The sequence below is a fragment of the Helianthus annuus genome, chromosome 17, assembly GCF_002127325.2.
Source record: "Helianthus annuus cultivar XRQ/B chromosome 17, HanXRQr2.0-SUNRISE, whole genome shotgun sequence".
Classification (NCBI taxonomy): Eukaryota; Viridiplantae; Streptophyta; class Magnoliopsida; order Asterales; family Asteraceae; genus Helianthus; species Helianthus annuus.
In genome coordinates, this window is record NC_035449.2 from 63,171,825 (window position 1) to 63,188,339 (window position 16,515).

General features: G+C 39.3%; 1 protein-coding gene across 1 annotated transcript; it reads right to left on the reverse strand.

Moving 5' to 3' along the window:
• Positions 1–13,612: 13,612 nt before the first annotated feature.
• Positions 13,613–14,305, reverse strand: LOC110925197 (auxin-responsive protein SAUR20). Its single transcript, XM_022169166.2, has one exon. The coding sequence runs from the start codon at positions 14,119–14,121 to the stop codon at positions 13,822–13,824; it is 300 nt and encodes a 99-aa protein (XP_022024858.1). The 5' UTR covers positions 14,122–14,305; the 3' UTR covers positions 13,613–13,821.
• Between the last annotated feature and the right edge of the window lie 2,210 nt (positions 14,306–16,515).

Genomic DNA, 16,515 nt, shown 5'->3' on the forward strand with positions numbered 1-16,515 from the left:
TTGTCCATGAGAGATAAGGGTTAACCTGTTAGACCTTCAACTGTGTGATGCTACCTCCAACTCCTCCCCGCTCAATCCATGTCCTGGTCTTCATCATCATCCCCTCGGTGGCCCGCCATATACTCCCGGATCTCGGCATCCTTGGCATAAAGTGTTTGAAGAGGCGGTAAATCCAGCCTCCAAACAGGATAGGAGTCAGGGGAGTAGCAAGTTGGTTTAAGTGCATGTTACGGAGTAGCAGGTATGGAACATCGAGTTTGACATAGTTGTGAATGCAATGGAGGACTAGAAGATCACGCAACCCTACAACACCACCACTGTCGTGTCTCTGGCAGAGAGAGTAGCTGAGGACCCTCTGGATGTAGCGGTGGAGAGGATCCGTCAACATTGTGCTCTTAGTTCGGCTCGGTATAGTTGTCGTCCCCGATCTGAGCCCAAGCAGCTTAACGTTGATTTTCTGGAATCTCGCGGAGACCGTCGGTGTTCTCTTCCTCTCCGGCATCCTCTTCCGAGTACAACTCGACAATTGCCCCAAATTGTGCGATTGAGATTGAGTATATGACCCCTGCACAACAGAACTCTACTCCCTCATTGTCAAACGGATCCGCCCATGTCTTGAAGACGAACGTGCTGTAAATTTCCATGTTGTATTAATGCACGGAGTGAAGCCGAGTGCAAAGAGCAGCTCGTAGTGGGCCGGTGACAATGTTGTTGACGCGGTCTATTTGGTTCACTGCTTCAAGAGTGTTCATGCACACCTGTCGGGATTTTCCTCGGGCCTAGTTCTTAGCACCTCATACCGCGCCTGAGCAACCAACTCACTTGCGTTGAATCTGGTAAATTTCTTGGCCATCTGAAAGAAAACACCAAACAATTAGCACGAAACAGTGGAATTTTCGAAGAAAACTGAAAACTGTCAGCTGAACACGACCCCGTTTTCAGCGGACACACCCCATGTTCGCCTGAAATTAGCTGGACACGGCCCCGTGCTCGCTGAGCACGACCCCGTGTCCAGGCGTCTGTTTCCCAAAAATCCCATTTTTCGACCCGGTCCCGAAAACTTGAAAATTTTTGGTCCAGTAGGGGCGGTTTTCCGCGAAAATGAAACCCCAAGTGCCGTTTTTCCCAAAACAAACCGTTTACCCCTTTAATTTAATCTTTTTCGGTTAAAAACAAGGGTTTGGGGGTTTTTGTGAGAAATCGGGCAAATCTACAAACAATACAAGTTGATTTACTTCCTATAACATGCATCTATACTAATACAAACAGATCTAAGCAAAAATTTGGGGTTTGATCGGTTCAAGTTGAAGAACCCCATATTTTCCGCAAATTTTGATGTTAAACTACATGTAAGTACTTAAACTAACTAATTATAAGGATAGAATCATACCTTGACGTTGTTAGAAGAAGGGGAAACGTTGAAATCTGCAGAAAATTTCGCCAGAATCAGAGAGTTCTTGGGGAAACGGGGCGTGTTGAAGTGAAAGAATGAAAGAAAAAGGGGTTTTATCCTGATAGTTGCGCGGACACGGCCCTCTGGGCGGGCAATTTTAAAAATATTATTTTTTTATTTTTTTCAGTGCTCATGTGAGTGCCCTGTTTCCCGAAACTTGGTTTTAGAAATCTTACCGATTTAGATGTTTTCCCGATGTTTGTAACTTACAAGGTATGATGTTGATGCTTGAACCTTCGTTTTATTCTTCGGCCACATGCTTCGAGATTTCTTCCTCCTCATCCTCAATAAATCCTTGATAGAGCTTTAGCCATTGGCCATTGACTTTGAATGGAATTCCATTCTGAGATTTAATTTCAACTGATCTTTCGTGCGGTACTAGCGGCACCATGATGTCCTCCGTATGGACCCTCATGACAATGGCAGAGAATTCTTCTTGCTTCACTACTATGTACGCATCCACGGATTACTTGATCATCACACATTTTGAAAAGATAAGGATCTTCCCAAAAATAATGCTTTACATCGGCAAAGAATTTCTTTCTTTGATGATGTTGCCATCCTTTTGCGACTATACCGCTAGCTAGGTAGTTAGCATAGTCGACGTACCATGGCTCTTCTCGGTATTCCACCATTTCCAGGGACTCCGTTAGGAACTTTTCATTGATTAGCTCGTCCCTGGTTGCCCCCAAAGCTGGGTCTTCCAAGCGGGAAAGATGATCTGCTGCGGTGTTTTCTGCTCCTCTTTTGTCTTTTATTTCAATGTCAAATTCTTGGAGGAGTAGAATCCACCGAATTAAACGTGGTTTAGCATCCTGTTTCTTAAAGAGATATCGAATGGCCGCATGATCTGTATAAACTATCGTTTTAGAAAGAACAAAATTTATCAAAAGCAAATACCACGGCTAGTAATTCCTTTTCTGTTGTTGTATAATTTTCTTGTGCATCATTAAGTGTTTTACTAGCGTAATAAATTGGGTGAAAATGCTTATCTTTTCTTTGTCCCAAGACGGCTCCAACTGCAAAGTCACTTGCATCACACATGATTTTGAAGAGTAATTTCCAATCAGGCGCTATCATGATAGGTGCATTGACTAGCATTTCCTTTAGTGTTAGAAATGCTTGATTGCAATCCTTGTCAAAGATTGAAGGGACATCTTTTTCAAGTAATTTTGTTAGAGGTCTTGAGATTTTAGAAAAGTCTTTGATAAATCGTCTATAAAATTCGGCATGCCCTTGGAAACTTCTAATAGCTCTAACGGAGGATGGGGGTCGTAATCGAAAAATAGTGTCTATTTTTGCTCGATCAACCTCCATTCCTTCGCTTGAGAATTTGTGACCGAGTACTATTCCCTCCGTTATCATGAAATGGCATTTTTCCCAGTTAAGGGCGAGGTTAGTTTCCTCACATCGAGATAGCATTCGTTCAAGGTTATCGAGGCATTGGTCGTATGAATCTCCAAAGATAGAAAAGTCGTCCATGAAGACTTCCATTGTCTTTTCTATCATGTCATGGAAGATGGCCACCAAGCAACGTTGAAAGGTTGCAGGGGCGATACATAGACCAAAAGGCATGCGTCGATAAGCAAAAGTTCCGAAGGGACATGTGAATGTTGTCTTTTCTTGGTCTTTGGGTGCTATCTGTATTTGAAAGTAACCTGAAAAACCATCTAAGAAAAAATAAAATTTGTGACCGGATAATCTTTCTAACATTTGATCAATAAAAGACAAAGGAAAGTGATCTTTCCTCGTTGCCTCATTTAATCGACGATAATCTATACATACTCTCCATCCTGTGACGGTTCTTGTTGGTATATTAACTCATTTTTCTCATTAGTTATTACCATTATACCTCCTTTCTTTGGAACTACTTGGACGGGACTTACCAAGGACTATCGGAAATTGGGTAAATGAGTCCGGCGTAAAGTAATTTGATGACTTCGTTTTTAACCACTTCTTGGACATTTGGATTTACTCTACGTTGTGGTTGTATTACCGATTTATAGTCATCATTCATCAAAATTTTGTGCGTGCACATGGAAGGACTTACTCCCTTAATATCTACAAGCTTCTAAGCGATCGCATTTTTGTGTTTTTTCAAAAGCGTAATTAATTTTTCTTTTTCTAAACTAGTTAACTTTGATGAAATAATTACAGGTGATTTACCATCTTTATTTAGAAAAGCATATTCCAAACCTTTTGGAAGTTCTTTGAGCTCGAGAGGTGGGTCTTTAGGAGACTCCTTATTTGGTTGCTCATTTTGATCAAGAACCACAAAGGTTTGTTCTATGGCGACCTCTTCTTCAACAAAGTGGTCAATTTCTTCTCTTGAATCAGGTGGTTCATCTTCCTCTTCAATTAGGGGGTCATCATTGCCGAATGGATATTTCATTGCACACTCAAGATCGACACTCTTTTTAAATGCCCCTAATTGAATAGATAGATTGTTGTACTTCGGATTTTTCAAGGCTTCGTGGGTCTTTACAAAAGGTCATCCCAACACTAGAGGAGCGTAATCAAGGATGACAAAGTCGGTTGGGATTACCATTTGATTTGTTTATACCAAGACATCCTCAACTACCCCTATTGATTTTATTATTTTCCGATTAGATAGAAAAATGGGTATTTAAAGTGGAGAAAAATCATCAATACTAAATTTTTCGAAAATGTAGTTTGGCATTATATTAACACAAAGATCTTTATCAATTGTAATATTACTAATAAAGGAATTTTGAAAAAAAAACATGGAACTAGGGTAATGTTAATTTCAAATGGATCTTCTTTTATTAGCGTAGTTTGATCATTTGTTGACTTAATGCTTACCGTTTCGTCAATTTTAGTGTTAGTGTTTAACTCTTTTAAAAACTTAGCATGAGTGGGTACTAAACAATGATTTTCGAAAGAAGGTGACAAGAGATTAATTTCATTAAAATTAGACTCTTCTTGAATTTTAACGTTGTCGAACTCACCGTTTTCGTTGTTTAACTCATGTGTCGGCTTTTCACTTTCTTGTTCTTCCAGTTTTACATTTTCAACTATCTCTTCTTTATTACAAGTTAATTCTTTCCTTGCGCGGGACTCCTCTTCCCATGCGCGGGATTCTTTTATGTAGCGTTCGATAGTTTTAATGTGTTCTATTATCTTATCGGCTATGTGGGTGATAGAGTAAGGATCTGGATCCTCAAAGCTTTAATCCAGATGTTCGATCCTTGGTTCCTCATAATACTCATGTGAAGTAGATGGTTCACACCATTGTTCCTCATTGTAAGTATATGATGGATAAGGGGCGTAACTTTGTTCTTCATAATACTCATATGAGGTGGGTTGTTCACGCCATGGTTCCTCATAATTAGCATATGAATGTGAAGGCTCATATCTTGGTTCCTCAAGTATGAGTATGAAGGCTCATACCTTGGTTCATCAAAATATGAGTATGAGGGAGAAGGTTCATACCTTGGGTCTTCATAGGATGTATATGAAGTAGACGGCTCGTACCTGGGCTCCTCATAGTAGTTGTATGAAGTGGATGGTTCAAAGAGGTCACAATATTGTACCGAGTGAGGGTTACCACAAATGGTGCAATAGTCTTCCCTATAATCATCCTCCTCATAGGTGTAGTTGTAATATCCTGAGTATTGATCCATAAGAATCACTCAGCAGACCGCAACAGAGTCTCGGGACCAGAAAACAAAAATAAAAACGGAAACAGAAGCCGGACACGGCCCCGTGTTCAGTTAGCACTGTCACACCCCAACCGATGGCGGAAACATCGGGATGAGACGAAATAGATTGCAAGAGACTTCATAACGCTAATTGTGACAAGTATTTAATAGTTACTTTTTACATTGCTTGAACTAGAAATACCACACGTTTGAAATAAATAAAATACAACAAGTATTCAAGTAATTAGGTTTGATTTCATTGATTACTGGTCTCATACAAAGATTTGAAACAAATTACAACATGTTTGAAAATAAAATACAGAACAAGTATTAGAGTTTAATCGCGTTTCTAGGCAACCCTACTAGATTCCTTGCATCATCCAAATCCTGCAATTCATGTTAAAGCATAGATCAATACAAATGGTATTGGCGAGCAAACACGTTTGAGTATAAGTATAAAAATGTTTTAAACAGCTTTTTCATGGCAATAACTAAGTATGAACATATGAATTTAAACACGTATGAATGCAAGTACAACACGTATGATTGCAAGTATAACACGTATGAGCATATATAAAGATTATTTGTACAAAAATTCTAGTATGTTTGTGCATTTGATTCAAATTACATGTATTGCATCCCAAAGGTAATAAAGCGTAAGAAAGGATCGAGTATGCTCACTGTTTCACAACGCATTCCATGTCCCGTTGAGAGTTGAAGAGTTGAAGGATGGGACACCGAGGTAACCTTTCAGTTCTTGAAGAACACGAGTCTCGTTCTCTCATAAGTAAAGAATTAGAGCGTTCGAAGTTATAAAAGTGTTAGACATAAAATAATATATTCATTTATATTTACTTTAAACTTCATTAGAGTTTTGATACGTTTTTATTGGTGTTTCGGCTATAAAGTATATATATATATATATATATATATTTATATATTTTCACGAAAATCGGATAGAGTTTCCTCTGTTTGTAGAGGATCCCGACAACACAAGTTGTCGCTTATATTTGTCAAAACGCAACAATAATCAACGCTATATCAAAATATGTATAAAATTTCCATCGATGTGTCAAAACATAATTAATCAATAAGTGTATGGTATTGAACTCGGTTTTAAACTAGATAACATACACAACCAATATAAATAACTTAATAAAAATTTACGTCATAAAAAAAGTTTACTGAGCTTGCGTTGACTGAGTTTGACCTCAGCTGACTGTTTGACCGAGTTGACCCAAACAGAAATTGAACCGAATTTGACCTCTGTCAAAACAAAACCCGCACATGAATCTGAGTCTGACTGAGAATGAAATAACCCGAGACCAAATTGAAATAGGACCCGAGTTCACCCGAGTGAACGGAACCTCGAAACAAGTCACCCATTACGCCGATGCTGTCAATGTAGCCGGAGCCACCACCGTCGGCTGTCGAACCTGAACCGAGACTCGAACTGGAACCGGGTTGAACCGAAATAACCCAAAACTCGAACCAGCTCTAAATCGGAAGGATAAGACTGATTGTCACCACTTCCGTCCGCCGTGGTCGCCGAAAAACCGACGTCGCCGCTACCAGGAGTGGTGTCGGGTACTTGCTGAAGAGAGAGAGAGAGAGAGAGAGAGAGAGAGAGAGAGAGAGAGAGATGAGCTAGAGGTGGAGTTGTTCGTGCGTGGTCGGAGAAGAAAGGGGCACCGGAAAGTCACCGATCACCAGAGTTTGGCCGGTGGTCTTCGTCGAGAAAAGAAAGAGCGAGAGAGAGAGCAGAGGGGTTGAAGGGTGTTGTGGGTGGTCGGCCTACCGGAAACACGGTCGGAATTACTCCGCTGGAGTTCAGAGGGAGAAGGAGGGGGAACAGTGGGAGTCTGTGTGTGTGTGCGGCGTGTTTGTGTGTCTGTTGAGTGTGTGTGTTTAAATTTAAATAGGGTCGGGTTTGGTAAGTTGGGTTGGGCCCAGGGCCCGTTACTTCGTATACAGTCTTTTAAAAGGCCCAAATATGTTTCCACTACTCGTTTTCATAACCGAAATTTATGAGACGTCGTAAAGTATGCATGCAAAGATGAAAACACGTAAAACGTATGTTGGAAGTCGGTTTTGACGCGTACGTTCGTCAGTTGCGGTAAAATCGCGTAAAACGCTTCGGTGGTTGTTCCTTGTCAACTTTTTTCGATCCGTTTTCGATTGTGACGCTAAAAAAATAGAAGGTGAATACAAATTTGCTAAAAATAGAAATTCGGAAATACGAGGCGTTACAGTCTCCTCTACTTTAGGAAATTTCGTCCCGAAATTTATTTAAGAGTAGACCTATGAAAAAGAAACGGTTAGTTAAAGAAAAACGAATTTCGAAGTTTGAAGTGCGATATTTTGTCATGAATAATCGAGCATCAAGCATTTCGAAGTGTGTTTTATACAATACGAGGCATTACAAGCACGGCTCGTGTTCAGGTTCTGTTTAGGTTTTGTGCAGTACAGAGGCATGTTCAGTGAGCACGACCCTGTGTTCAGACTCTGTATCTGGGAGTTTTGAAAAAAATGTGCAGCACGGCCCCGTGTTCAGTGAACACGGCCCCGTGTTCAGTCTACTGTAAATGCAAAAAACTAACTAAAATGCATAAAATGTGCGTGCGTTTTAAAAAAGTTTTGAAAAACAGATTAGGCCGTCGATTTTATGCTTTCTTAAAATCCTTGTGTCCCCGGCAACGGTGCCAAAAAAAATTGATGCGTGTCGAGTGTGATATGTTTTTATGTATATTTTTAGCCCTTTTCAACACTTTAGCCAAGTTTTAAATTTATAAAACACGATATTTTACTAACACTAAACACACAATTGGGCAAGCGCACCCATCGTGAGCGTAGTATAGCGTTGGTAAGATATCGAGGTCGTCCAAGGACACAAGAGCTTTTAGTACCAGTTTATCCTCAACGTCTAATCAAATCAAAATTTTGGAAAAAGGTATTAAACATGAAAATAAAAACTAAAAATGCTGAAAATAAAAGTAAAATAAAACAGATAGACAAGATGAATCACTTGGATCCGACTCGCCTTTAGTGTAACCTTTCATGTTTTCTGCACTTTTGCACTTTTTAAGAGATTATCTTAGTCATAGTAGTAGGCCCCTCTTTTGAAGGTGACGTTACCCTTAACCCAGTAGTTTGAGTCAGCAAGGATACAATCCTAAAGGGTTGGATTATTGGAAGATAATTAATTAAGTTATTAATGCGTAAAGAGGTAGGCCCCTCTTTTGAAGGGGACGTTACCCTCGGCTAAGTGGTTTGAGTCAGCAGGGATACAATCCCAAGTAGCGGGTTAATGTATTAATAGTAGTTTACATATAAGGGGATCAAGCCGTTCGCACCCCCGCCATCCAATACCAGTGGGTATTGAAGGAGGTCCTAGTGAGCTTGACCCAGGTCCTTGCAGGATCTATACACTGAACAAGGCAAGAACCTTACCAAACCATTCCCTTAACCCCCGACCAGGTAGCCAACATATCTCTATATAGACCGTAGAGATATGAATGGTGTAAATCTTTTATTTTATATAGACAGTAAAATAACGCCTAGACACCACGGACAAATGATAAGGAAGTTTCACCTTCAACATAAGAAACTAGTTATTAAAGTCATTAATACAAAACCAAATAAAAAGTGCGAAAAGATAAAAAAAACAAAAGTATTACACTAAATGCTTGTCTTCACCAAGTGATGTAAGAGACTTAGGCAAACATGGCCTTTGATTGTCAAGAACTCTTACTATCAATCTTGGATCCCGAGACTACTACAAACACTCTATGATGGATGATGGATGATGGATGATGGTGGTGGATGTGGGCGTTGTGATGGTGGTGGAGTGTGGGTGAAGTGGGAGAGAGGTGGTTTATCAAGGGATGCTTTTGAAGTGAACCAAGCACCTCTATTTATAGCATTTTACACACATCATGGCCATACATGTGTGTAGATCAATGGCCAGGATTTGATGTTGAAATACACTAGTGTATTTTACGATTTGATGATGAGATCCTGGCCATACACGTGTGTAGATCTATATATATATGTAGCTACTTGAAATAAATAAGCAAAAATTATTGCTTATAAATATGTAGCTTTTTAACTAAGTCACAAGCAAATAAATTTTCAAAAGAAAAAGCCGACGTTTTACAATTTTAGCCACTTTCAAATAAAACACACCCTACTCGAGCCACAACCTACCCTTTTAAAAGTCCTCTCGATGCTTACAAGGATTGAAATGTCAAAAAGGAGGAGGTTTGATTACTTGTCATGCCTATAGTAAGAGTAAGTTTCAATCCGGGTATAAGTGTCTTCACTTATACATCTTCGGCAGAGTGTTGAGTGATTGCTTGTGAGGTGTGTAAAATTTGTATATAACTAAATAGAATTTTATAAAGGCATGTTATGCCTAAAACAAATAATTTTTCTTAATATGTGTTGTAAATAAATCATGACGAATAAGACTGTAAATAAAATAAAAACAAAATAAAATTAAAACTTGGATTCCCGACACTCTAAAGATAAGCCTAAAACCTTCTCTTCTACCAATTCCGTTTGTGTGTATAAGCTATGATATATAGTTTTGCTTGAGGACAAGCAAACATTCAAGTGTGGGGGTATTTGATGTACGTAAAATACAACATATAAATTATATCAAATACAACGTAAAATCAACCCTTTTTCAGTACTAATGTTGGAAAAAGCTCGTTTCTTCGTTCCTTTTTAATTAACAGGATCAAAAGAGCTTAAATGCACAAAAGGAGCAAAATAACAGCAAAACCAACATAAAATACAATGAAGGAGGATTGACACAACTCGCCAAGCCCCCATCCACATCTAAGCTCAAAAGCTTTGGCACGGGGCCGTGCCCATCAGGCATGGGCCGTGCCTAGTGAGAATTCTCTGCAGAAGAAAAAGACAACAACAAAATACAAATCCAAAGCTCAACACGGGGCTGTGCTAAGGAAACACGGGGTGTGGTCAACTCTAGGATTCGCAGAATCTGTGATAGTACAGCAAGTACATTGGCCACGGGCCGTGCCGTTGACACACAGGGCTGTGTTAGTACGAGGTCTGACACTGTAGTTAATGAAGAGGAGAGAGACTGAAGGCCATGGGTCCGTGCCAGGCGGGCACGTGCTGTATTGAATGTCCGATTTCAGCTATAAATAGGGGTTCTTGGTTTCATTCCAATCCAAGCAAACCACTTCTCTCAAACTTGCCACCACTCCACCACCACTACAACACCGTCATCCATCTTCCATCATTTAGAGTGTGTAGTAGTCTCAGGATCCAAGATCGATCGTAAGAGTTCTTGTCAAACAAAGGTCATGCTTGGCTAAACTCTTACATCACTTGGTGAAGTCGAATATTTTATGTATTACTTTTTGATTTCCAAACTTTGGCTCCTTTTTAATTAGGTATGTATTAATGACTTTAATAACTAGTTTTTTTTATATTGAAGGCAATTTTATCTAACCATTCTTCATATGTTGTTGATTCACATATTCCTGTTTTTACTGTCTATAGAAAGCACGTTAACTACTTGGAAGGGGTTGGAAGAGTGGTTGGGTAATTCTATGTCTCGTTTAGTGTATAGATCATGCGAGAACCTGGCTCAAGCTTAGTACTACATCACGGTTTGGACGTTGCTATGCGCCCCAGAAGAAAGTAGGAAACCGCTTAAATCCCTTATCTATAAACTACTATTAAAACTTTAAACCAACCCCACAAGGATTGTATCTCTGCTGGCTCAGACCAAATGGTTGAGGGTAACGCTGCCTGGAAGGGGGCCTAGCAGTTTTCGCATTAATAACTTACTTAATTATCTTTCAGTAATCCGACCTTGCGGGACTGTATCCCTGCTGACTCCGATCAATAGGTTGAGGGTAACGCTGCCTAGAAGGGGGCCTACTACTATAACTTAAAGATAATCTCTTAAAATGCCCAAAGTACAGAAATCTCTACTATAACTTAAGGAGTTGGAACCAAGTGATTCCTTCTTGTCTATTTGTTTCTCCTTATATTTTACTTTTGCTTTTTAGTTTATCTTTTTTATAACTTTAAAACCTTTTTATCAAAGTTTGGTTAGAATAAACGTTAACGATAAGTCAAGTCGATATTAAAAACTCTTTTGTCCTTGGACGACCTCGGTATCTTGCCATCACTATATTACGTCCGCGATGGGTGCACTTGCCCTAACGTGTGTGTAGAGTGATAATATTATATCGTGTTTTATAAATTTAAAACTTGAATTGGCGAGTAAAAAGAGTTAAAATATATAAAAAAAAGATACCTACACCCACGCATGTCACTTACCAATAACGGTAATGGTTTATAAGATCTGAATAGTTTGGTATCGATTAGCAACAAATGCCCACTTGCTTTCCAAAATCATCGCGGACTCTGACAGCAAGAATGATGAGCCCAAACTATATCAGGTTTGTGTTGATGAACAGGGGTATTACTAGAACTAGAAGGTCGAGGTCCCCATGCAAAAGGATCAAATGCTTGTGAAGAGTTGCTCGAGCTTGTATTGTTTGGGTTTGACAGTATGCCATTACCTCTATAACATTTTCAAAGTTGGATAAACAGTGCCAACCAGCTGACGTGGCACCTCGCTATTCGCCAATTTTTGTTTTTGCAAACCATCCATCTACACCAACGGCTTCTCACCGTCGTCGTTACAAAACCACAACTTTTTTTTGGGAAAATTATCGATTCTGCATAAGATGTTTCGAGAGTGGTTGTTTGAATATGGTGAGTCGTGAGAAGAAACGTCGTCGCCGGCAGCGGCGAAAATCGACCAGCCATCCCCAATCTATAACTGCACTACGGATCGGGCCTTAATTGCCTTGGCCATCACTTAACCGCCGTCAAAATCGACAACCAACAGTTTCGATCCGACAAAATAGGCGACATGCACGACAGTTGCTGGAAACCGATTTATCGCTGCAACCCACGATCGTCGTCTTACGGTCGTCGGAGACCATCGTGATACCCTTGGGGCACTCTTGAGATGTTGAACGGTGGATGACGAACAATGGACCAGAGATTTGGGGCTGGTAGGATTTAGAGAGAGAGAGAGAGAGAGAGAGAGAGAGAGAGAGATGTGAAAACAAACCTGGTTTTGAGATTTTGGAACTAAGATTGAATGGCAGTATAGTGACATGCTTTACCGGCTATAGTAGGTTCATACATACCCACAATTATGAATTTGATGAATATACATGGGGCTATCCTCATTTTGCCAGCTTTGATTAAGTTTCAACATGTCTTTTATATAGTCCCTGAACTTGGGCAAATTTTGATTTTAGGCTTCTAACTTAATACTTTTCATTGTACACCCCTATTTTAAATTTTATTATTTGTTTGTAACAGTCTAAAAGATAGTCGAAAGTTAGACACATATCATTTTTAAAGACCATTTGGAGTTTAGGAAATGTTACTTTTCGGTAACTTAACGCGTCACAACAATGGTGATCCATGTACATTTTCTTTCATGGTTTCAATGTAAGTAAAACACGTGTAGATGTGCTGTTGGGGAATTTTTTTGTGGTTGTTATACCATATGTCGATGCCCTACCAAACACAACCAATGTTGCTCGAAATCCCGCCTCGTAGCGCGGGTATATATTCTAGTTTTATCCGAAAATGTAACTTGCCAAAAATTTATTAAAAACAAGACGCTCACTAGATTAAATCAAATCTAGTATCATAAAAGAAAGTGGGCTTATCAAATTAGTCTGTGCTAGAATGGTCACTCTTGTTCCAAATGAATTTGGATCTTTAAATGTTGTGGGCCACGCTTAATGTTCACCTACTGGTCCTTAATTATTGTCCCTTTCAACAGAGGTGAACGGTCCATTTAATTCTTAACAAAAAATGGGCTTTTAACTTGTTGCAACTCATATCGATTGAAATTGTTGCAACTCACCATAAAGGACTATCGATTGTACTATTCCGTCAACATTTTCCGGTGTACTATTCCGGTGACCTCACCGGATTTATGGTGTTTGGAGTTTTAACTTCAAAACTCAATAAAACCGGCAATTTTGATTATCTTCAACAGTTTTTGATAAGTTTTAACAACTAACATCAACCGATAACATCAAATATCTGAGTTCTAATCCGCATTTATATCCCTGGGTTTCGAGTTTTTGTTCAATAAAGCTCATTCAAGGTTCTATTTCCAGCCTATGTGTTCCCTGTCATGTGTTTATGTGGACGCAAAACAGTAATTAATCCATGAGCACCAAAAAGTTTATTAGGCGGGACACTTTCTTTGACGGTGGTAATTTATATATTTGGTGTTTCAAGCAGCAGAAACATTCAAACGGTCACTGTATTGTAAACAAGTTTATGACTTATACATGTGTAACCTTGGCCTTTTTTAAAACATGACTGGATGTGGAATAGGTAGAAATGTTAGCTGATTGGTAGGATTATAGGGTTGAGTCAAACTATAAGAGCATGCAATTCTGGTTGTAAGTATCCCCTTCAACTTCTATAACTGGCTACTAAGTAGCTTTATTTGTGTACTAAACCACCTCTTATAACAATTAGTATATCATGAACTCAAAATAATATCCAATTAAAGTTTCATTAATCTGGAACAACGATCTAACTTTACAACTACAAAAGCTCACTACTGTCTTGTTGTTTACAAAACTTTGTCAGAAAGATACCGATCTACACAAGTCAAAATGCTCCAAAACGAGAAGCGAGATCGGTAAATACGTCTTCACTACATGGTATCGTGATCCCGCCCATGGGATGGTTGTATCCAAACTCTTGCTCTGACTGATGCAGTAACTCTTGAAATCTAGGCTGGCTTAATATTGATACAGGGACTACAAACCGCTTCTTCTCTTGTTCCCCAACATAAATGGCAAAATAGCCTTTGGGGATATCCATAGATGCGGGAGTGCTGCCCCCATTAGAGAGGGATCGTTTGAGAATTTGTCTTGCTTGAATGATACGAGGCATACGGATGGCCATGTTTTCAAGGAAGCTAGAGGATGTTCACTGTAAAGTGTTGTTGAAGGAAGGAAAAAAATTCAAAGAATCGCTTCTTTCTGAATGAGTATGTAGATTAATTTCTAGGAAGATGTGGTTGTATTAGGCATGTAGAAGGGTATATATAAGAAGGCATACCAAGGTACTTAATAGTCTGGGACATATGAACAAGAAAACAAACGCACATGGTATCATATCTTCCAGAATTGTATTATAGAAGATAAGTGGATACCAATCTTCGGGAGAAATCCAAACACGAGACATACATGAAAAGCTATAGGGCCTGATTTCATATGGCAGTAAGTTGTGAAGATTAGGACCAAGGTCACATGATTTTGTCTTGATGATGGAGTCCACTATTAACACTTGTAGGACAACGTGTTTTCCAATCTAATTACCTATTGCAGATATGGTTTATCCAGTTTGGTACTAAAAAACCATTTCGGATTCATCCTTCTATAGCTCTAACTCATTACTGAGTAGTTTAAAAAAATATATATAACAAGATAGATTTCCCGCCATTTCAAGATAGCCAGTTGAGAGTAACAAACGCAAATTATCCATTTCTTGTATTATTTAGTTTTCAAGTTACCAGAACCAGAACCAGCTGATAAATGTTTGTTACCCGCCTCGGTCACACTAATCATAATAAAAGTATGCTACAAATTATGGAATGCCTGCTTTTAAATCGTGTCATGGAACCTTTATGAACTTCGGTAATGTTTTTGTGTATCAATTTTGTTTTTGTTTTATATTTCCGAAGCTCATTCAAGGTTCTATTACCAGCCTATGCGTTCACTGTCATGTGTTTATGTAGACCCAAAACAGTAATTAATCCATGAGCACCAACAAGTTTATTAGGCATGACAGTTTCTTTGACGGTGGTAATTTATATAATTGGAGTTTCAAGCAGCAGAAACATTCAAAAGGACCCTGTATTGTCTACCAAGGTTATGACTTATACATGTGTATGTTGGAATTAATCTTGATGTTACAGGTCGTAAAACGGGTCAAGTCGGTTACTGTTTTGTTTAAATGGGTTATCCATCTACTAACGGGTTGTGGATAAGGAATTGGTCTAAGTTGACCGAGTAAAGTGGGAAAAATATGGAGGTGAAGGCTAACGTCTGTTGCTAAAAGAAAGGAGAAGAAGACTTGGTATTTTAAGCATGTGGCTTTTGTTTTATCACTATAAATAGGTGTAGTTTGCAGTAGCTTTTTGTAAGTCAGTTTTTGTTTCTTTGTGAAAGTTTAATAATATAGAAAGAGTTTCTTGAGTGTGTGTTTTCTTGTGTGTGTTTACTGTGTGTTTGCAAAGGGGCCTGAACCAACATTTGGTATCAGAGCGAGGTCGAAACGAGGGTGGAGAAACGAGAGCGGGTGAAGACGGTGTTCGCCGTTTTGAGAGTAGGTTCGGAGAAGAGGGGAGTAGCCCTCTAAACTACAAGGCTGAGAAGAGAAAAAGAGATCGGCCTTGAAGGCGGTGATTACCGTTGAGAGGAAGAAAGAAGAGCAGCAGGTTCTGTGTGAACCGAACATGGTTCTTAGTGAGCCACTGAGCCATATCGAGACGAAATCGAGAGATGAAAAGAGTTCTTAGTGAACCAAACACGGTTCTGTGTGAGCCGTAAGAAGAGTTCAGGGGTGAACAAGAAGCCAAGAGAAGAAGGGTTCTATGTGAACAAAAGGAAGAAGATGATCTGTGTGATCAAACGTACCTGCTCTGTGTGTCGCAGGCGTGAGAAAGGAGGACCAAATCTTTGTGATCAAAAGGATCGAAAAACCTTAGTGGTGCTGTGTGAATTGATCAAGGAAAAAAAGGAGAATCTTAGTGATTCCAGTATTTGTGTGAAAAGTTTGAAGAGAAAAGAAAAAAAAAAGAAATCTGTGTGATCTGAAGATGACCGTTGTGGTAAACGGGGGACGATGGATCTGTGTGATAGGGAAAAAGTTCTGTGTGGGAGGTGTGTGGCGAATAAGAACCTGTGTGGTTCAGCGATTTGAGTAGAGACCTATATGGTGCGTGTGATTCAAGTGAAAACTTATGTGAAGAGAAGCTAGGTGCAACACGAGTGAAAAAAAAGGCGGTGGTGTGATTGAAATAATATGAGACGTGGTTGGCTTTTGCAGTTTGTTTTAATCTAGAAGTATTCATGATTAGAATAAGTAATGATGCAAGCAAGAAGGCTGGAGAATTAATAACCAAGCAAGCATGCATCTCAATTCTCTTTCTTGGAGTTGTCGAAAAAAATAAGCAGGCAACAAGGCAGGTGTGAATAAAACAAGGGAATGTCAAAACCGAGAATCTAGGAAGAATAGAAGGAAAAACTCGAAAGAAGTAAGTGCAATTGAGAACATGGATCTTGGTGAACCGAT